General features: G+C 35.8%; 2 protein-coding genes across 2 annotated transcripts; both read left to right on the top strand.

Moving 5' to 3' along the window:
- Positions 1-207: 207 nt before the first annotated feature.
- LOC149782626 (uncharacterized) lies at positions 208-975 on the top strand. Its single transcript, XM_089934897.1, has one exon. It carries the CDS (start codon positions 267-269, stop codon positions 723-725), a length of 459 nt encoding a protein of 152 aa, XP_089791023.1. The 5' UTR covers positions 208-266; the 3' UTR covers positions 726-975.
- A 12,799-nt stretch (positions 976-13,774) lies between these two features.
- On the top strand, positions 13,775-14,490 carry LOC149782627 (uncharacterized). Its single transcript, XM_089934898.1, has one exon. It carries the CDS (start codon positions 13,805-13,807, stop codon positions 14,264-14,266), a length of 462 nt encoding a protein of 153 aa, XP_089791024.1. The 5' UTR covers positions 13,775-13,804; the 3' UTR covers positions 14,267-14,490.
- The last annotated feature ends 9,242 nt before the right edge of the window (positions 14,491-23,732 follow it).

Genomic DNA, 23,732 nt, shown 5'->3' on the forward strand with positions numbered 1-23,732 from the left:
CTAACTGGCTCTCTCTCGCATGGAAAGGACTATTGGTTTCTTTCTCGTCTGCTGTACTTAAACCATGATTTCAAACTGTGGTATCTGACATCTTTAAAACTTGTTTACTATGCCTCTTTTGATATTATAGAAAGCATGTGGCATGTACCTTCGCATTGAACTATACGGTCTTTATCTCCAACTGGATGAGTATATAAGGAACTGTCTTTACTTCACAAAGACACAAGTGAATCTCATCCTTGCTAAACACAGGCCTTCTCTCCGCCATGTCATTGTTTCATACTGTCGCTCTGCTCTGCCTTGTGGCCGCCTGCAGCGCCCATCTATGCCTCCTCAATCCGATGCAAAGAGGAAGCGAAACCGGAATCAACAAAGCCGGAGCTGCAGATTGCCTTCTTCTGACTGCTCCATGTGGAGGGAGAATGAAAGGGACTGGCATAACATTGACAGGAGGACAAAGTTACACCGTAGTTTTCCAGAAGAACCTTGACCATTGGACCAAGGCCACACCGGGAAACTTTGTGATCTCCTTTGGCATGGAGGGGGGACAACTGATATCACTTGCCACATTGCCAGATCATGGGGAGCCATCACTGACGTTGTACCAGCAGGAAATAACAATCCCGATGATGAAGGGAAATTTCATCCTTCAAGTGACCTACAACCCTAACAACCCCCAGGCTCCCTCACATTTCTACCAGTGCGCTGACGTCCATGTCATGTAACGAGTATCGTGTAGTGCATTGAATAAGCAAAACGTCACTCTTCAACAGAACGAAATTCTCTCTACGAACTTGTTCATTTGTGAACTAAAGTAAGCGTTCTTTGTGATTAATTGGAACATATTCCTAAGGAAAGCTTGGTATCAGATTCATTGCTGATTTTGTGAATACTTTATATTCTTTATGACATGTTCTTATATTTGTTAATTATTCAATTTAAAATTTTCTGTGAGAAAAGAACGAAACAAACTTCCGTTAGTTCTAAAGCGTTGTTTTTGATTTTGTCTTGTTGGAAACCAATACCCCGTGTTCCATACTCGATATTAGAAATATTATTATTTCACACACAAAAAAAACCCGTTGTATATTACTCATATAAATGTTACTCAAAATACTGTCAGGGTAATTTCCATAACAATCTCTTCAGTGAATTGTATCATACACGAGACAGGTACTTTCCTTTATGTGTGCTGATTGCGATGCTACTTTTACAAAATTTGGAACGTTTTAGCTTCAAACTGGAAAGGCCATTCGAAAATACTTTCTTTATCGTATATTTGACTTTCTCTTACTCGCTTTTCTTCTATCTTTCCCTACTTTGATATCACTTTGGGAGAGTTGTTGGTGTGATTGTTGTTATCTTATGTTATGTAGCATAACAACGAATGATATGTGTATAGTTATTTAATTCTTTCTTGAAAAGAAAAATAAGACAGATTTTACAACGGATAGCTGTGTAAATATGATTTAAATGAGATGCCACGGGTTTGGTGACAGACAAAAATAGAAAAGACGTCTTTCGTGGTTTGAAGCAAAAATGTTTGCAATAATGATGTGACAGGATGAGTATTTGTCGTCACATACATACATACATACATACATACATATATATATACATACATACATACATATATATATATATATATATATATATATATATATATATATATATATATATATATATATATATATATATATATATATATATATATATATATGACAAGCGCGTTTTATTATGGGCCAAATAGCACGTTCTATTATGCAGCGAATATGAAATAGCACGCTCTGTTATGCAGCCAATAGGGAACAGCACGTTATATTATAGACCGAATAGGGAGCAGCACGTTTTATTATGGACGGAATAGGGAATAGCACGTTTTATTTCATAATCAATTATTAAAAGAGAATGTCAATACTTTGAGAAGTGAAATTGTAATTGTGACTTCAACGTTTGGATCCAAAAATGGAAAGTCAACATTATTTTGTTCTTGCAGGAAAGAAGAATCTGTATTACATTAATATATATTTATTTATAGTTGTATTACGTTTATATTCGGGACTGAATTTAGTATAAGTTAAGGTTGTGTAAACCTCAGTTATCATGGAAAAATATACACCCCTTGACACAAGCTATGCTGGATTTTATTCTGGTTTCTGAAAGCGACATACTTTGTACGTATACCTATGGATAATAATAGCCCGTTCTTAAAATATTTTGACTTGCAACCGTGTTTAAGGTTTCTTTTTTACTTTTCGAGCGATACAGCAAAATAGCAGGCAAAATATGAAAGGGTTATGTATTACGTGCATACATAGTACATATTACTCTATAACTATTACCAATTACCAGTATAAAGATTACCTATTACCTGTACCTATTACGTATATCACTTTCACATGTAGAAAGAGTACATATTACCTGTATAAAGATTACCTATCACCTGTATAAGGAGTACCTATTACGTGCATAAAGATTACCTATAACCTGTATAAAGATTATCCATTACGTGCATGAAGATTACCAATTACCCGTACAAAGATTACATAGTATCCATATAAAGAATATATATTATCTGTATAAAGATTACATAGTACCTGTATGAAAGGTACCTATTACGTGTATAAAAATTACATATTACCTACATAAAGATTAACTATTACCTGCATAAAGATTACCTATTACGTGTATAGCATGGGCAAAGAAGTTTTTCTTCTTTGAGATTTACATTTTAAACCATGCTTGCTGTTTTGTAATTAGACATCGACGTAGACCCCATAGTAAACTAACATTAAATTCGAGTGGAATCGGAGGAAAAGGAGGGTCCCATGAGTCCCAATGCTTACAGTGAATTGATTCAAATTACATGTCGATATTTTGTAACTTAATAAATCTTTGATTATTTTAGTCGAGCGGTTTCCAAGAAAAAGGATACTATATATGTAATAAATAGTTCAGGCTAATTGACAAACACGGAACGTCCACATACATATAAACCATTGGTCCATTACATAAAATATATTTTCTGTTTTTAGCTTTGATTTGGCTTTTGATAATATGGAATCCTATTGTACGTATAGAATGCATTTTTTGACGAATACTTGGTGTGAGATGAGACAAATTCGAAGTCTATAATGGGAGGCTTATACACAATGCCTTACAAAGATAATCTATCATCGGAAGAATTTGGTCCATCAGAGACCCTGTACAAAGATAATCATCGGAACAATCTGGCCAATCAGAAACCCTGTACAAAGATAATCATCGGAACAATCTGGCCAATCAGAAACCCAGTAAAAAGATAATCTATCATCGGAAAAATCTGGTCAATCATAAACCCTGTACAAAGATATTCTATCATCGGAACAATTTGGCCAATCAGAAACCCTGTATACATTTTTTTAGTTTGAATCCGTATCTGGACATTCTGTACTCAAGGTTAAGCTTATGGACCTTGGAAAAAGTTGAGACCAAGCTTTTCAATCGGAATCGGGAGAAAGGATGGTTTATATGGGTACGTCATACAAGCCTGCCAGAACTTTCTGGTCAGAAATCCGGAGATTTTTATGTCGTATCTGGCTTTTATCCTGAGATTTGGTAGGCTTGTATATACCTTTTTCAGGAAGTCAAATCTGGACTTTTGCACTCCAATATTTAACGTAGGGCAACTTTTAAGCGATTGTCATTAACATAGTGTATGTTCGTCAAGAAAGTTTCAAACAAATTTGTAAAGATTTGACATTTGTACACCCTTCACAGAAATAGTGTGTTTAAAAATCGTGAGTGGATAGTTTAGTAATCTGCCTAAAAGAGAAAAGTAGATATGAGCACAAATAACATCAGAGAGGACCAGAACAGCGGAAAGGATTTGTGGGCCTATGGAAAAATTATCCATTAGGCCCCAATGAATCACAACGGTGGACCCCCTTACCGTTGTGGTCCCTCGTAATTTGTCCTACCCTGTCCGCGGTCCTGGGTAGGACTTGCAAAGTTGGATGATCCATTTCTGAAAGGAAAGGGGTGAGTGGACGATTTTTCTATGTGACCAGAGTTACAATTTGTATAAATCTACGTGTATTTAGATGACTCTTCAAGACTATATCCTCGAGAAATTATGAGGACTTACAGATCTCTTTGTTGCATATAATTAATTTCATAGTGGATGGATGCATACAGGTGAACACAGCATTATCAATACCAGCGTAATCAGATCCCATACCCAATCCAAGAAGCCACACGAGTTCACACGAGTTGATGTATCTGCTTAATATGTGATGTGCCGCCTTTGTTGTTCATTGTTGACTGCTAACGTGTTTATTCTCGGAGTATTCATTACCATGCAGTCATAAGGGGGGGGGGGGGGGGTTAAGATGAGAGTCACGATGCAGTAACATAAAACAATAAATACTCATTTATTGTTAAAAATGCTTGATGAAAACGTACAGTTCAACTGTTATACTTGTGGGCTGACATATTATTGGATACTACTATCTGCGGCGATCTGTAATGACAAATGTTCTATTCATGTAAGAAGTGTAGGTCACTCGAGTTGCCCTGCGTCAAAGGCGCATGACCGTACCGGATGCGGCTATGGGATAGGTTTGGCCAGCTAAAAATAGTATTTGAAAATGATCTATAAAAAAGAAATCCAAAATCACCTACAAACATCTATCTGGGGTGCGGATTAGTTGATGGAAATGGTTAATCCAATCAAACATATAATAAACTCACGCCATGTTTAGCTTTCCTGCTTTCAGCTAAATGCTCACGAACTCGATCGTCAATCTAATGTGTAATCTAATGTGTAATATACGCCCAAATGATTATTCACAGTTTCGGAACCTAAATTCCGGGTATTTTTGCACAAATCCGAAGACCGTGAGACTGAGCTAAAATGCCGGAGAATCAGTCTTTTAATCGGAAATTAGGTAGGACCATAAGAAGCCAATACGGTAAGGGCTGGTTTTTTCAACACTTTGCACAACGCGAAAACCTTTTTGATGTACTTTCATTTCAATCCGTCTTTGATATTTTTTTGTCATGGGACTGCTTGAACAAACAGGAAAGGTTTATGCTAAATACGTCGGGTGTATTTTAAACAATCGTGTGCTCAGTCCATAGAAGTTAATAGAAATTACCTTTCAAGTCCGTTTATGGCTATACAATGGACTATACGATCCTTTTTTTGAAGCATCTTGATATGAACTCCGTATTTAGGACTCTGTGATCTAGAATGTTTGGACTACTAGAATAAGTATTGAGGACAACTGAATCAGGAAAAATTGGAACTCTAGTTTGGAACTGTTATGTGTACCCCAGAGAAAATGATCCTATAACTTCTCTAATAAGATTCCAGTCTAAATTATTCTTTTTTTTTAAATCGGTTTTTCCACTGCTGTATGTAGCTTCAAGTTCGCGGAAAAAAGTTCAGAGGAAAATTGGTCCAGAGATGGGGAAATGGAAGGTTTGAGTATAACCTGTATATAGAGGTGACCGCTGATATAAATAATACTGTAAGACACCGGGATTAAAGTATATTCATTCAAACCACTGGTTATTTTTTAGTCAGTGATCGGTTCAAACGCATAATAGAAGAAGTCCTGTTTGAATGTTACGACTTACAACACTGTCGGAAATAGTTAAATAAACATTTCCCGTAGATTATGATGGCTATGCTAGACTCTATAGATGGTTTACTACATTTGGATACGGTTGATTGCCTGGACAAGCAAGACACGCGAGAGATGGTTACTACTGCTGGGTACGGTTAATTGCATAGAAAGCAAGATAAGAGAGAGTTTGCTACTGTTGGGTACGGTTGATTGCATGGTAAGCAATATACACGAGCGATGACATACTACTGTTTGATTGTCAAGTAAGCGAGATACGGGAGAGATTTACTGTTGTTGAGTACCGTTAATTGTCTAGTAAGCAAGATACGAGAGAGATTTACTACTGTTGGGTACCGTTGATTGCCTAGTAAACCAGGTACGAGATTAGTTACTACTGTTTAGTATGGCTGATTACTTAGTAAGCAAGATACGCGAGAGATGGTTTACTACTGTTGTGTACAGTTGATTGCCTGGTAAGCTTGACATGCAAGAGCAGCTTTACAACAGTTGGGTGTGACATGCAAGAGCGGTTTTACAACAGTTGGGTGTGACATGCAAGAGCGGTCTTACAAAAGTTGGGTGTGACATGCAAGAGCGGTTTTATAACAGTTGGGCGAAGTTAGCTGTGTTTTAGATAATGGCTATGAAACTGAGAGTGAGTCAAAAGTTTCCACCTTAACATCTCTTCGTGGTTTTGAAGTAATGTTTATCTTGGATAACTAAAACATTGCATATTTTATATGTGCACAAAAAATTAGCATTGAACAATTACCATTTCGAGCATAGAGACAGATTTCAATGCAAATTAAATAAATTTCGATTTTGAGCATAAAGACAGTTTTCATTGAAACATAAATACGTTTCCATCTGGAGCATGGAGATGGATTTCATTGCAAATTAAATGCATTTCCATTTTAAGCATAGTGATAGATTTCAGTGAAAAATAAATGTTTCCATTTGGAGTACAGAGACAGATTTCAATGCAAACTAAATGTATTTTCATTTTCTGCATAGAGACAAATTTCAAGGCAAACAAAATAAGTTTCCATTTTCTGCGTAGAGACAGGTTTCAATGCAAACTTAATGTATTTCCATTTCGGACATAGTGACAGATTTCAGTGGAAGCTAAATGTATTTCCATTCTCAGTATAGAGACAGATTTCAATGCAAACTAAATGTATTTCCATTTCGAGCATAGAGACAGATTTTAATGCAAACTAAATAAATTTCCATTTTGGGTATGAGACAGATTTCAATGCAAACTAAATATATTGTATTTCCATTTTGAGCATAGAGACAGATTCAATGCAAGCTAAATATATTTCCATTTTGAGTATAGAGAGATTTCATTGCAAACTAAATAAATTTCCATTTTGAGCATAGACAGATTTCATTGCAAACTAAATATATTGTATTTCCATTTTGAGTATAGAGAGATTCAATGCAAGCTAAATAAATTTCCATTTTGAGCATAGAGACAGATTTCATTGCAAACTAAATAAATTTCCATTTTGAGTATAGAGACAGATTTCATTGCAAACTAAATAAATTTCCATTTTGAGTATAGAGACAGATTTCAGTGCAAACTAAATGTATTTCCATTTCGAGCATAGAGACAGATTTCATTGCAAACTAAATAAATTTCCATTTTGAGTATAGAGACAGATTCATTGCAAACTAAATAAATTTCCACTTTGAGCATAGAGACAGATTTCATTGCAAACTAAATAAATTTCCATTTTGAGTATAGAGACAGATTTCATTGCAAACTAAATAAATTTCCATTTTGAGCATAGACAGATTTCATTGCAAACTAAATATATTGTATTTCCATTTTGAGTATAGAGAGATTCAATGCAAGCTAAATAAATTTCCATTTTGAGCATAGAGACAGATTTCATTGCAAACTAAATAAATTTCCATTTTGAGCATAGACAGATTTCAGTACAAACTAAATGTACTGTTTAATTCACAACTTTAGTTTTCCACCTTGCAACTGATTGGTCAACCAGTAAGAAAACCGAACTACACTTCATAAAAAACTAAGCTAACTTATTAAAACGGATTCTATGAAATCTTCCCAGTTGTAGGAACACCGGACCACAATGGCTGAGATATGTGCTAATGACTCGGCTTGGTGAGTCCTTTTCTCACATCCTATTCCATCATAACTGTATGTGAGTAATCTCACATTAATAACGCGTGAACCTATATACACATTGGGCAAGATCGGTTTATTTAGCTCATGATAGCCTTTCCGGTGGACTAGACCGGGAAATCCTCCTCCGGGATAATAATATGATGGCTGGAACTCGGCGAGGCCTCGTTTCCTAAGTTCACACTAGTGTATATGATATACTATGTGACGCTGGTTGACAAAATTGACATGCGACTCGGAGAAGGAATGTGATGTGATGTGATGTGATTTGGATTTTTAACGTAGCTTTAACAATTTTTCAGTCATATCGCTACGATGTCTGCAATGTGGCAGTTTATAGTGATGTCTAGCACTGGGGCATCATGCTGTAGACATGTAGCATGATGTCCCACCCAGTCACATTATCCGGACACCAGGTCGACCAGTCCTAACACTAACCTCTTAGTGCTGAGCGCCAAGCGAGGCAGCTGTTACAAACAGATATATATATATATATATATATATATATATATATATATATATATATATATATATATATATATATATATATATATATATATATATATATATATATATATATATATATATATAATTTTATCAAAGTACACACACATACACATATTGCAAACTGATCCTGAATAACACCTAAAAAGTTCTGATCTGCGTACATATTTACTTGACTTGTCTACAGTAGCTGCTGTTCCTCGGTGCTTTTTCTCAATTGTTTTTATTCCTCCATATTTTTATCAATTATGCCATGTTTCTTACGCCAATTATTTAAAATAAAGTATTCAGTATTGTATACATACACGCGCCTTCATATCTTCTCCTATAGATAAGAAAGAGATAACGGCCGTCTGACAAGTTTAGACAGAATTTAAAATATAATCTGTCACGGTCAATCAAGTCACGATTCCTTTCGCAATGGCAGTACATTTACATTCAATCTACATGACGGGAAATCCCTGTAAACACTTTAAAAGGGAACTAGGGCCTGTTTCTATAATAATAATAATAATAATAATAATGGGTCTCTTTCATGGGCTTTCTGCATGATAGATTTGAAAACATAATGCTAGATGTGTGATTGTACACCATTCCATCCTAGGATCCTATTTAGCACAACCATTTTCTTTCCTGTATCTTTAATGTTTTTATAGCGTTCTATCCTAGTACTTTATGTAATTCTACCCATCTTGATTTCTATGTCGCTAAAAAATTTACATTTCATCCAATGACATTATGTAATACAATCATAGTCGTTCTCTGTCTTTAAAGTTTGTACAACATTCCAACTTTTGACATTAAGTTATGCAACCTTGCCTCTTCCTCTGTGTCCTTAGTGTTCATACCACATTCTATCCAAGTACATTATACAATGAAATCCTTTTCTTTCTCTATGTTTTTAATGTTTATACATCTCATCCTAAGACCTTGTGTAAGAAAATGCATCTATTTCTGTGTCGTTAATGTTTATGCAACATCTCATCCTAAGACATTGTGTTATAAAATGCATCTCTTTATGTGTCGTTAATGTTTATAAAACATCTCATCTGAAGACTTTGTGTAAAAAGATGCATCTCTTTCGATATTCTCCTAACGTTTTGCAAATAAACATATGCTGATATCGGCGAGTTTATATAGAGACGGAAAGAAGAATATTTCCGAGATGTCAGAGTCTATTATAAAGACATTTCACTAATCGCTGTTTGGTCAGATAAAATCAGTATGTTTGGTCAGATAAATTCAGTATCTGTTTGATCCGATGAAATCAGTATCTGTGATCATGCGATGAAAGAAATCTTATATTTGTTTTCAGTTCAAATGAAAATCGAATCTTAAATTTGTGCTCATTTTAAATCACTTTTTTTACGAATCGTAAAATTTCTACCTTTTATTCGCTATGGCTGGGATTTTTTTATATTCGACTCTAATTTGAAATAAGCTTTCATGTAAGGTCATGTGTGTGTGTGTGTGTGTGTGTGTGTGTGAGAGAGAGAGAGAGAGAGAGAGAGATTTACTGAGTGAATAACGGACATATTTTATCGTGTGTGTTGGGTGAAAAACTCAGTCCTAATTCATGGCAAAATAAAGCATGTCAAGTGAAAAACTGAAGAAGAAAAATTACTTTTGTGTGACTTGAACGTGGTATTTATGCATGACAGTTGGCCATGTGTATCATTAGACCAAGCAAGTAACAAAATATGTTATGTAAAACATGAACATCTAAGAGTTAGTGTGCAAATATTTCATTAAAGTTAGAAATGATGGCATAAAACATTTAAATTTAGTAATCACAATGTAAAATTTAAGGTTTGATTACATTAGGAAAAGCTATCCTAATTGTACACTCTTTTTTTTACAATGTAATTTTTTTAAAAAGACATTCAAAGAGAAGAATTAAGCTATTGCATATAGATAGAGCTGTAACTTTTATAGCAATCAATATGACGTTTATAAATACGATGCTAGCAAAACTGATGTACTTCAAAGTACATTAAGAAAAGAGACGAAGAAAATGTGTTCGAGCCAAGAAGGAGTTCTACTGGCACAAACTATGTTAAACTACTCGCTAAAATCTGGCTATTCCCCTCGAGGTCTTATTTGGTCAGTAACTATTGCATTAAACTTGGGTCGGCTACTACAGCGTTTCCCTGGACAAGGCACTTTAATCGTTGGCACGACGTGACTTTCGTGTATTGCTGTGTCGTAGAGTACCTAAAAGAACAACCGAAAGTTTTACAGTATGCAGACTGTGCTGCTACTGTCTGTATATTCCTACCTTTTTCACTACAGCCATAATATGCAGACTAATTTGGAATGATGGCAATATATCATCTACAGGTGTCCAATCATAATCCAGTTATATATAGATACAGGCGTCCAACTGTAATTCAGTGATTCTGGAAAAATAAACACAATTAGAAATACAAAGTGTCGCCTAGGTTAGTCCAGTTAAATTCCTACAATAGCGTCAAATACTCGTGTTTTACGAAGTGACAACAAATTTAAGGAGAATGATGAGAAAGGAGACGAAAAGTGCAGAAAAGACCATTTTGTGAGAAACAACTTGGTTTTATTCAGGAAAGGCTGATCTGATTTGATAATCTCCACATATGACGATAGCATTAGTCTCCCCTCTCTGTCTCTCTGTTTCTATATAATTTATATATATATATATATATATATATATATATATATATATATATATATATATATATATATATATATAATGCTCTTGCTATGTTGCAATGTCATTACGTTAACAGTTTATTGTCTTACCAGTTGTAGACAATGACACTGATCCGTTACGGGAAATAGGAGAATCTCATTTCGTATGACCTTTTATGCAAATATTGCAGAAAGGAGTCAGATGTATTTTATTTAGGACGGAGACTTTGTTCATTATTTTGTAGATTTCTTAAGGAAGTTCCAGGTTTACACGTTTAATAAAGACATGTATCAACGGCAAAAAAATATGTTAACCCGTTCGTGCATTTATTTAGACTGATAACCGACTGGCACTTTATTCATTGATAGTCCTCTCTCCGCCTCGAATGCGGTAGGTCGCAGGTTCGAACCCCGGCCGAGTCATACCAAAGACTTATTTAAAAAATGCTATTAACAGCTGCCTCACTAGACGCTCAGCATTAAGAGGTTGGTGTTAGGACTGGTTGGCCTCGTGTCTCAATAATGTAACTGAGTGGGACATCATGCTACATGTCTGTCATCACTATAAACTGCCGCATTGCAGACATCGAATTGGTAAGACTGAAACATTGTTAAGGTGGCGCTCTACAGTTTCGTATTTTGCATAGGGTTAGAATTTTAAGGAAAAAGAATTTCCCATGATTTCTTCACTGGTTATACTGGCTATATAATAAAGACTTTGTTTATCTTAGGTGCTGTTAAAAGAACTTTTAATTCCCTTTATTTTGATATATGATTGATGTGTGTACTATGGGTTCTAGAGTATACAGATTGGGCTCACTTAAGATGTGCTCATTTAAAAGAACTGCTAGCTCCGCATGGTCATTTTCACTTCCTGGACTTCAGAGGTAATTTGTAGAAAAAAGAGCCGATAACTTTTTTTACTTTTCAGATATTTTGTACTTGGTTCATTGCACTTTCAGTAAATGCTATTGTCTACTTCAGCAAAATTCGTTTTCCCTATTTTAATAATTGCTAAAGTTAGTGTACTTTTGATTAATTCTGGTTAATTTGTCAAGCACAGGGGAACATCCATTTTGTTGTACCGTGTGCTTAGATCATGTACAATTTCCACAAGTACAGTATCCAAAGAAATGTCAGCCACATTACATAAAAGTAACATAGAGGTATGCCAACATTATCTCCATTGTGCATCTTACAAATGCAAACAACTTCACCTTACCTACGTCACTCTCTCAAAAGTTAAAATTAATTGGTGAGCGCCACCTAAAGCGACGTTAAAAATCCAAATCACACGTATGTATGGATGGATGGATGGATGGATGGATGGATGGATGTACGTACGTGCTCACGCACGCTTGCATGTATGTGATGTGATGTGATTTTGATCCTTTAATGTAGCTATAACAATGTTTCAGTCATATCGCTACGATGTCTGCAATGTGGCAGTTTATAGTGATGTCTAACACTGTGGCATCATGCCGCAGACGTGTAGCATGATGTACCACCCAGTCACATTATCCTGACACCAGGCCGACCAGTCCTAACACTAACTTCTTAATGCTGAGCGCCAGGCAAGGCAACTGTTAGTACCATTTTTGTAAGTCTCTGGTATGACTCGGCCGGGGATCAAACCCACGACCTCCCGCATCCGAGGCGGACGATCTAACCACTAGGCCACCAGAGCGGTGGTGCTTGCATGTATGTATGTATGTATGTGTTCGAGTCCCGTTCTGACGACATGTTGCTTTGGTTTCTCTGCGAGACAACAAGTATGTAACTTCAAGCAAGTAGATGCAGCTAGTGTGTAACCTCAAGCAAGGAAAGACAGCCATTATGTAACCTCAAGCAAAGAGATACAGCCAGTAGGTAACCTCAGCAAGGAGAGACAGCTAGTATGTAACCTTAAGCAAGGAGAGACTGCAAGTATGTAACTTTAAGCAAGGAGAGACAGCAAGTATATAACTTTAAGCAAGGAGAGACAGCAAGTATATAACTTCAAGTAAGTACATACAGCAAGTAGTTAACCTCAAGCAAAGAGATACAGCCAGTAGGTAACCTCAAGCAAGGAGAGACAGCTAGTATGTAACCTTAAGCAAGGAGAGACTGCAAGTATGTAACCTTAAGCAAGGAGAGACTGCAAGTATGTAACTTTAAGCAAGGAGAGACAGCAAGTATATAACTTCAAGTAAGTACATACAGCAAGTAGTTAACCTCAAGCAAAAAGATACAGCCAGTATGTAACCTCAAGCAAGGAGAGACAGCTGTATGTAGGTTGAAGAATAGACTCTCTTCCAGAATCCCAATATTAATGTGGTGGTTTTTTTTTGATCATAACATTGATAAAGAGCTTGAACAGAACAGAGAGGGAGGGAGAGCAAGTAGTATACATTTCAGCATGTCTCTCAAGTAGTATATATTTTTGGTCAATGCCAAGGAAATATTGTACTGATTTAAGACCATTTTACCAAGTTAACAGTAGCTCGAGTCGAAAATCAGAACACGTAAGGTTGGTGACAGTTATGTACCTCAAGACAGTGTGCCTGTCCACACGACCAATATGATGCTAGTGCAACTCATCTGTGAACCTAGACTTTAGAACGTCGAAGCTAATCTGTCAGTTCTATCACAGAGAAATGTGTTGTGTTCTTTACGTCTGCTTTGCTTCCCGTGGTATCTGCCATCTATGAAACACATTTTATATCTGACTCCTTTCATATTATGGAGGAAATTTCCCATGTACTTTCACATCAAACCATACGGTCCTTATCTCCCACTGAATGCGTATAAAAGGAACTGTCTATTCCTCGCCAAGACATCGGTGAATCTTTCGCCCATTCTATACACAGGCTCAAGTTCCGCCATGTCATTGTTTCATAATGTCGCTCTGCTCTGCCTTGTGGCCGCCTGCAGCGCTCATTTATGTCTCATCAATCCGATCCAAAGAGGAAGCGAAATGGGAATCAACAAAGCCGGAGCTGCAGATTGCCTTCTTCTGACTGCTCCATGTGGAGGGAGAAGTAAGGATACAGCTGGCGTTACACTAACAGGCGGACAAAGTTTCACCGTTGTTTTCCAGAAGAACCTTGACCACTGGATCAAGTCCACACCGGGGAATTTCGTGATCGCCTTTGGTATGGAGGGGGGCCAAATGACGACCCTCGCCACAGTGATGGATAATGGTGAACCATCCTTGACGCTGTACGAAAGGACAGTTACGATCCCGATGATGAAGGGAAATTTCATTCTTCAGGTTACTTACAACCCGAACAATCCCCAGGCGCCTGCTCATTTCTACCAGTGCGCCGACGTGCATGTGATATAAGGCACTGTGAAGAGCGCATTGAAGCAGTAAAATTCCATGCTGCAGATAAAATTCTCTCTACAAATATGTTCCCTTGTGAACTAAAATTAACGTTTCCTTTGAATAACTGGACCATATTCCGGAAGACATCTTGATTTGAGGTTCAGTACGGACTTCGCGAATCCTTTATATTCTTTGGTACTTGTTCGCGTAATTGTTAGTTATTTATTTTTAAATTTGCTGTTATAAAAGGAGGAGACAAACTTCTGTTGATTATCATTGTTTTGTTTTTTTTTTGTACCTTTTTAAATGTTTTTTATTGTGGTTTGTTTTTGCTTGGGGGGGGGGAATATGCCGAGTTTCATAATGGATATTACAAATATTGTCATTTTTCAAACGAAAACAAAATAGATTGGATATTGTATATTTAAATTTGCCCCAAACAATTAGAGCAGAGCAATTTTCTTTTATTTTAAATTTGTTTAATGCATGCCATGTTAGACCTGACAGGCACGTTCTTTGCTGTATGTTGATAGCGCCGCTACATTTAATGGTGAGAAGGCTAATCGTGAATAATTCACTCTTCTTGAAAGCCTCATTCTTTCCAACAAATCGCATTAAAAATATAATGATATTCTGTAAGTGTTCCAGATGAGGTTCGAATTCGACAAATAACATCGGCATACTAAATTACGACCTCTGAAAACTCGCTAGAAGCAAGATGAAAACTGATGAATGTATACTTATGATCAGCCGCCTGATGTCTTGAACAAGTCAAGTTCAGTATGCTATCTGAACTAATCTGCACAAATGTAATGTCTGTGCAGTCAGCATTATAAGTCGACAAAGCAAATTACTCTGCAAAAGTTTAGTTTTATCATACCTTAGTATCAGATACTGCATCTGTCATATTACTTACCTTCATTTTTAATACTGTATCTGTCATAATACTTACCTTCATGTATGATACTGTATCTGTCACAATACATACCTTCATGGGAACCGAATGGCCGAATGGTCTAAAGCGCTCTCCGTTACGGATCACTGCCATCTCACCTCTGCATGGGTTCGACTCTCGGATTCGGCTAATGTGGGTATGTGAGAAAGCTTGTCAGTATCTTCTCATGGATCGGTGGTTCTTTCCGGGGTTTTCCCGGGTTCTTCCTCTACCATTAATACTGGCCGCCATGTATAGTCTATCGTGTGCTGAAAAATGGCGTTAAACCCTAAAACAACAACAACTTACCTTCATGTCTGATACTGTATCTGTCATAATACTTACCTTCATATCAGTTATCCGCTACTGTACCTGTCACAGTACTTACCTTCACGTCAGCTACTGTATCTGTCATAATACTTACTTTGATGTCAACTACTCTATTTATGACTATAGTTACCTTCGTGTCAGCTACTGTATTTATGATAATACTTACCTTCTTGTCAGATACTCTATTTATAATAATACTTACCTTCGTGTCAGCTACTGTATTTATGATAATACTTACCTTCGTGTCAGCTACTCTATTTATAACAATATGTACCTTCGTGTCAGCTACTCTATTTATGATAATACTTACCTTCATGTCAGTTAATGTATCTGTTATTTTCCTTGTTTTGGTGTTAGCTACTCTATGATGTCTTTTCAATCAGCGATATGAGTGGAAAAGTACATTATTCCGCATACATTTATTCTAATCTTACATTAATATCAGCTCATTTATCTGTCATAATACTTACCTTCATGTCTGATACTATATGTCATAATACTTACCTTGATGAATGATATTATATCTGTCATAATACTTACCTTCATGTCTGGTACTATATCTGTCATAATACTTACCTTCATGTCTGATACTATATCTGTCATAATACTTACCTTCCTGTCCGGTACTGTATCTGTCTAAATACTTACCCTCATGTCTTATACTGTATCTGTCACAATACTTACCTTCATGTCTGATACGGGGCATAAGTGGCCGAGTGGTCTAAAGCGCTCTCCGTTACGGATCACTGCCATCTAACCTCTGTCTGCGTGAGTTCGAGTCTCGGATTCGGCTAATGTGGGTATGTGAGTAAGCTTGCCAGTAGCTTCTCGAGGGTCGGTGGTTTTTTCAGGGGATTTCCCCGGTTCTTCCTCTACCATTAATACTGGCCGCCATGTATAGCCTATCGTGTGCTGAAAAATGGCGTTAAACCCTAAAACAACAACAACAACAACAACTTACCTTCATGTCTGACACTGTATCTGTCATAATGCTTACCTTCATATCAGTTATCCGCTACTGTACCTGTCACAGTACTTACCTTCACGTCAGCTACTGTATCTGTCATAATACTTACTTTGATGTCAACTACTCTATTTATGATAATACTTACCTTATTGTCAGCTACTCTATTTATGATAATACTTACCTTCGTGTCAGCTACTCTATTTATGATAATACTTACCTTTGTGTCAGCTACTCTATTTATGATAATACTTACCTTCATGTCAGTTAATGTATCTGTTATTTTCCTTGTTTTGGTGTTAGCTACTCTATGATGTCTTTTCAATCAGTGATATGAGTGGAAAAGTACATTATTCCGCATACATTTATTCTAATCTTACATTAATATCAGCTCATGTATCTGTCATAATACTTACCTTCATATCTGATACTATATCTGTCATAATACTTACCTTGATAAATGATATTATATCTGTCATAATACTTACCTTCATGTCTGGTACTGTATCTGTCTAAATACTTACCCTCATGTCTTATACTGTATCTGTCACAATACTTACCTTCATGTCTGATACGGGGCATAAGTGGCCGAGTGGTCTAAAGCGCTCTCCGTTACGGATCACTGCCATCTAACCTCTGTCTGCGTGAGTTCGAGTCTCGGATTCGGCCAATGTGGGTATGTGAGTAAGCTTGCCAGTAGCTTCTCGAGGGTCGGTGTTTTTTTCAGGGGATTTCCCGGGTTCTTCCTCTACCATTAATACTGGCCGCCATGTATAGCCTATCGTGTGCTGAAAAAATGGCGTTAAACCCTACAACAACAACAACAACATGTCCGATATTGTATCTGTCAAAATACTGCTTTAATTCGCACTGTGATTAACATCAGCTGAAAAGGGTGTCTAATCTGTTTAATACCCAAGAAAATCTCTCTCTCTCTCTCTCTCTCTCTCTCTGCTTGAAATATCCGCTCTTACGATGTCATCAGGTGCTATTTCAAGTGCCATTTTCTTACACTGTATTAGACAATAGGACCAGCAAGTCATTTCAGGTGAAATTTGCTGACACTATATTGGACAACGGGATCAGCAAGTCACTTCCGGTCCTATTTTTCTTACGTTATATTGGACAATGGAATCGGCAAGTCACGTCCGGTGCTATTTTCTTACGTTGTATTGGACAATGGGATCAGCAAGTCACTTCCGATGCTATTTTATTACATTATAGTAGAGAATGGGATAAATAAATTATATCGGGTATCATTTTCATACAGAATATTTGGACAATGGAGTCAATGGGTCATTTCGGGGGCGATTTTTTAATACAATATATTGGACAAATTCGCCCACTGAGTGGTTACGCGTGCGATTTTATACGGTATAGTTGACGATTATTTCATCCAAGACTAGTTTCAATAATTAGTATCAATCTGAGGAATGCAGTATTGTGAGTACCGTCACATCGGCCCCTGCAAATCAGGAGTTGAATGCCAAAATATAAATTTACTCGACTGGACGAAAGATATAAGAAATAGAAAACTTTCTTGGCGCTGGGACTTGTGCACAGTCATCTCTTTGATTTGCACTATTATTTTTAATTCAAAGAAAATATCAACAAATTTGTATTTTATATTTAGTTCCGGAACATTGTGTTATATCAACAAAGAACGAGCACAAGACACAACGAATCACATTTTCATGACGTCAGTCAGAGTAAACACTTTTCCATCAAGTTTCGCTCGCTGCTAGGTTTTTGTCATTTCATATTACTTTACCATCCGTTACATTTTGCGATTTTAGGTATTTTGCGTTTTTTGTTCCAAAGGCACATTTTTTAAAAAAAATTGAGATTCTATGGTAACACTTAATTGACTTTATTCGAAAGTTGATTCATATATTTCAAGCATGGTCAGCAATATTTAAGACGTTTTCTAACAAAATACTAATGTATGAAGATTATTTCACTTACCAACCAATCACGTTTGTTTATACTTGTGTATTCAAGCTCACGATAAAGGACAAAATAAATAGAGACTGAGTACCTCGTGAAAAATAAGTTTGACGAAATGATTTGAATTGGTCAGTGTTGATTGTGAGACACCGTGCTTTTAATACTTCAAAATAAACCAGATCTAGTAAAACCAATTTGCACCTTTCATATTTTACGTTGAATTAGGAAACCTGTTGTCCGAAATGCGCAAGTCATCTACCTGGTGAGGTTACATTTAATCCAACCAAGAACAGCGTAGATCTGAGATAATTTCAACATTCACGAAATCATGGTTGATGAACCTCACGGTAGTACATTTACAGATGATAGCTTGTATTCAAAGGACTGTGACAAAAATAATTTCAGAACTACAGAAGATGGATTTATTGACGAAAAAAATTAATTTAATATGACTGATTATGTTCGAAGCCATTACACCGAGCACAAACAACAATTTGGATCTGGATATTATTGGAATTTAATAGGCTGGGGTACATTTATGAAGTAATGCAACTGGCTGAATGTTTGTTGGATCACTGACTGTTAGATCACTGACTGTTAGATTACTGACTGTTAGATCACTGACTGTTAGATCAACGTTTGTGACCAGATGGTAACCATCAGATCATGGTTTTGTAACGTTAAATCAAAGAACAAAGTCTCGTATAATATGCATCTTAGATGGTAGTGGTGGAGATAAAGCATTTTTACATTATCTGTCTCCACTGTTAAATGCAGCATTTGGAAAACAATTATATATTACATGTCTGTTTCCACTGTTAAATACAGCATTTGGACAAAATCATGTATTACATGTCTGTTTCCACTGTTAAATGCAGCAGTTGGACATAAAACGTATTTTACATTGTCTGTTTCCTCTGTGAAATGCAGCAGTTGGACACAAAACAATTATTACATTGTCTCTTGCCATTGATAGATTCACCAGCTGGATACAAAACAAATGTTACATTGTTTCCACTGTCAGAAGCACGAGTTGGATATAAAACAATTATTAATGTTGTTGTTGTAGGGTTTAACGCCATTTTTCAGCACACGATAGGCTATACATGGCGGCCAGTATTAATGGTGGAGGAAGAAACCGAGAAATCCCCAGAAAGAACCACCGACCCAAGAGAAGCTACTGGCAAGCTTTCTCACATACCCACATTGGCCGAATCCGAGACTCGAACCCACGCAGACAGAGGTGAGATGGCAGTGATCCGTAACAGAGAGCGCTTTAGACCACTCGGCCACTCGGGGCCCCCAATTATTAAGGATATTCAAGGCTATGTTAAAACGTAATTTGAGGAACTATTATCAGGTGATCAATGATACATCTCAGATGAAAACTGTATGACGAGATTTCAATATATGAAAATAGTATGACGAGATTTCAATATATGAAAACAGTATAACGAGATTTCCCTATATGAAAACAATATGTCGAAATTTCAATATATATAATAGTATGACGAGATTTCAATATATAAAACACCGTGGCGAGATTACAATAGTATGTATCGATTTCGACCGTTGTTAGTGCCGGTCCTTGATATTTAATGCATGTGTTTTCGTATCAATCCAATTTATTTATCAGATGCACGTTTAAAGTTTGTTACTGGCATGTATTGACTCGTATTCAACTAAGAGATGTCAGTATATGGATGCCTAATGAATAATATTCATTTACTTTGACATGTCTGTGTGATATAACGCTATTATTCCATCTAATTCCACACTCAGTTGTCAAAAACAAATGAAAGTATGTTCGCAACTAAGTTCACCACCTCATATTTTTAAATCTGCATCATGCGCATGTTCAGAAATGCAGAAATTGTGAGCAGAGTAAAGTTTCTGTTTTGTCAAAGATATTCCGAAATTATTTAAAATATCATATAGTATCAATTCCATATGAACCTATAAGTGATTACAGGTTAAGATGTTACATAACAAGCTGAACATATTGATCGCCATGATATATCGTTGAATAGTATAGACTGGGGATAAACCTGTCTCCGGGTTGGATATACATTTTACTACCTCGTTGAAACCTATCTATGTATGAATGTGGACAAATGAGTTTCCTCGATAATGAAATTCTTACAGAATGAAATATATGTTCCATCATTGCTTACTTACATTTTCTATTTCCATCTATTACTTTCTTTATAAGCGTCTTGATGAATAAACGAACAATGGTATTTATTTCAGGTAATTTAAATTCAAATTGTATTCGTTATGGGATGGATTCTAGATTTACCTCGTAAGTAATTATCACCTCTAACCTTGTCTTTACGTATTTCTGTTCCACATATATGACATATATTTGATGAACTAAAACGACGTTTATCTTCGCCTGTGAACAACATAGTTTTTTGCATTTTTTGGGAGTCTAATTCTTGAAACACTACATTGGCGATTTTTCCCAACGCACCTTAAAATACTTTCATTGCAGGTTTGTACTCTAAACAAATTAATCTGTGTTGCTTTTGGGTTGATTTGACTTACAACAAATCCCAATGGCTGTTTTGATTCATCAGGATGTGCCTTTGGAACATTCTGATTTTACAGGATTCTTTTACTACATCATTCTGTGTGTGGCACATTGTTACATTCAAAATCACGACGAATAGCATAACATCTTTAATTAGTACCGAGTTTTTGTTTTATTTTACAACTGAATATTTTCAAGCAATATGTATCTCAGGTTATCTACATCGTAGCTTAACCATTTATGTTCATGATCATTTTTTTCTGGCATATATAAAACATTATGCAATTTTTACTGTGTAATGAGTCTAGGTCTTAAATATGTAACAAAAAGAAGCGAAACCTTCGAGTTTAGAAAACTCAATAATTTAATTATTTCTCTAAGTTACAAAGTGAAAATTTAAGAAGCACTAACATATTGTTAATTATATTCACTATAATCCTTAATGTCCTATCACAGGTTCAATAGTATAGAAATTTCTGAGTGAATTCAAATAATCTTGAATGTCTTGATGTACCAATTGTCTGAATGTTCTGATGTACCACAATGATGTAATCCAGAATGTCTTTCAATGAGTTCAAAATAATTCAAAATTAATGTTTTAGTGCAGAAATCAGTCAGCACCTTTTGTAATTCCAATTTTTATTTAAATAAATAATTCCTCTCAAATTATATCGGAGCACAACTGCAAATGATTCCACAAACTGTTCTTAAAACAGGATTGAATCATACGTTTACCAAACCCCTATTTATATACATATCATTTGATTTAAGACGTAATAAAATATTCTGGAAAACCGATCTTTCCCAATGGAAAATTCCACTTACTCATAAATGAGTTTTAGCCTTGAATTCTACTTTAAATAAACACCTTATTTACAATTTACAATCTTGAAAATAGTCTGGTTTGCAAGTATTCCATCCACATGTCTTAATCGCGGACAAAACTCAAGAACACTATACAAATTGAATAATCATAACAATATATGTGGTTCTGTCTGTCATCTTTGTTTACATGTGATGAAGTTGTTATCTCTGTTCACTCAAGAGGATTTCAAATAGCCAGATAGTGGGAATATGCCAGTACGAAATAGCCTGACAGTAGGACTATGCCAGTGTGAAATAGCTTAACAGTAGGACTATGCCAGTATAAAATAGCCTTACAGGACTATACCAGTATAAAATAGTCTGAGAGAAGTACTATACCAGTATAAAATAGTCTGACAGTAGTACTATGCCAGTATAAAATGGCCTGACAGTAAAACTATGCCAGTATCAAATAGCCTGATAGGACTATGCCATTATAAAATAATCTGACAGTAGTACTATGCCAGTATAAAATAGTCTGACAATAAAATTATGCCTGACAGTAGGACTGTGCCAATAAATATCAAATTAGGTAAGATTATATCACTTTACTTCAACTGCCTCGACCTTAAATAGCATACGTCTGTTGTTGTTCCGAAAAGCAACAAATAAAGCCAAGCATATATGACTGACTTGGTGAATTGTTTTAATACAAAACGGGCTAGTTTTGTTATGTATATGTTTAGGTACTCAAGTCTGACTGATCCAGTAATTAGCTGTCATAACGGGGAAAACTTGAGTTGAAGTGTTGGAAAGTCTCCAATATATCCTTATTTAGTGGATACACGAAGAAGGGTTGTATTAAATTTCAGTATATATATATATATATATATATATATATATATATATATATATATATATATATATATATATATATATTCATCTTTTCCTTAACAATATTAAACAAATTAAAATTTCGATATTATCAAGTTCAAATTAAATTGCTTAATTGCTCTTTCTTTAAAGCCTTTTAATATAGCTACAAAATGTAAAATTTAAAAACACAATCTCTACAGGTCTTTTATTCGGAGACTTTGATTTGATTCTTGATTTAAGACAACTTTGAAACATTCTCACATTACTCTTACCGCTTAATAGTATGTGTATATTAGAATATTTGTTTCACTCACCAGGACAACGGGACTTACCATTTTTCGGCTTGTCAGTACTTGTCTCTGTTTCAACAGAAGGAATCGCCGCAACGAGAAGTATAACCAAATACCACATGGCTTCTCAAACAACTTTTTCCTAAAATAGAGATTTCACATAATCCAATATGTAATTATCACCTAACTTAATTCTCCTGCCTATTACAGGTTTAACTACTTTCGTGCTTTCAGCTACTTACGTTTCTAAAGCAGTAATGGGGGAGTGGTGCTAGTTGTTAAAACCAATAGAGGAGCCTGTATGACCGCGCGTAGTTCCATCTTCAATATCGCACTCTGTCAAAGTACTGAATTGAAATATGTTACCATACATAGGCATATTCATGATGAAAATAACATTTTGGGATATTTTCAGTGCACATAGCCATAAATGTGCCTTACAGATTCACTATAGGTACAATGTCAGCCTATATGATGTACTGAATGTGAACTTTTGATCCCAAACATTCTAAAATGGATGGATATTTGTTCATGTGGGATATGTAACCATGTTAAGATCAGTTGTACAAAGTTAAATTCAAATAACCTGTTTGAATATTTCTTATGTAATCTTTAGAGTGTCAGTTAACAAATATCATCAGTAATTAATAGTACATAAAGCAAGATGGATCATTAGAATTCCCATAACATCGTACGGGTTGTTTTCACAGACGTCACGATTGAGTACGCAAATACCCACAATGCAACGCGCGCGCACCTTGTGCCGCCATCTTGAGTCCCTACCAAACCTTTGTCAACATTAGTCG

Source organism: Sinohyriopsis cumingii, chromosome 15 (genome assembly GCF_028554795.1).
Source record: "Sinohyriopsis cumingii isolate HCF-2022 chromosome 15, ASM2855479v2, whole genome shotgun sequence".
NCBI classification, from domain to species: Eukaryota; Metazoa; Mollusca; class Bivalvia; order Unionida; family Unionidae; genus Sinohyriopsis; species Sinohyriopsis cumingii.

Coding starts and splice junctions, on each gene's coding strand:
- LOC149782627 (XM_089934898.1), top strand. CDS start 13,805: ATGTCATTGTTTCATAATGTCGCTCTGCTCTGCCTTGTGGCCGCCTGC.
- LOC149782626 (XM_089934897.1), top strand. CDS start 267: ATGTCATTGTTTCATACTGTCGCTCTGCTCTGCCTTGTGGCCGCCTGC.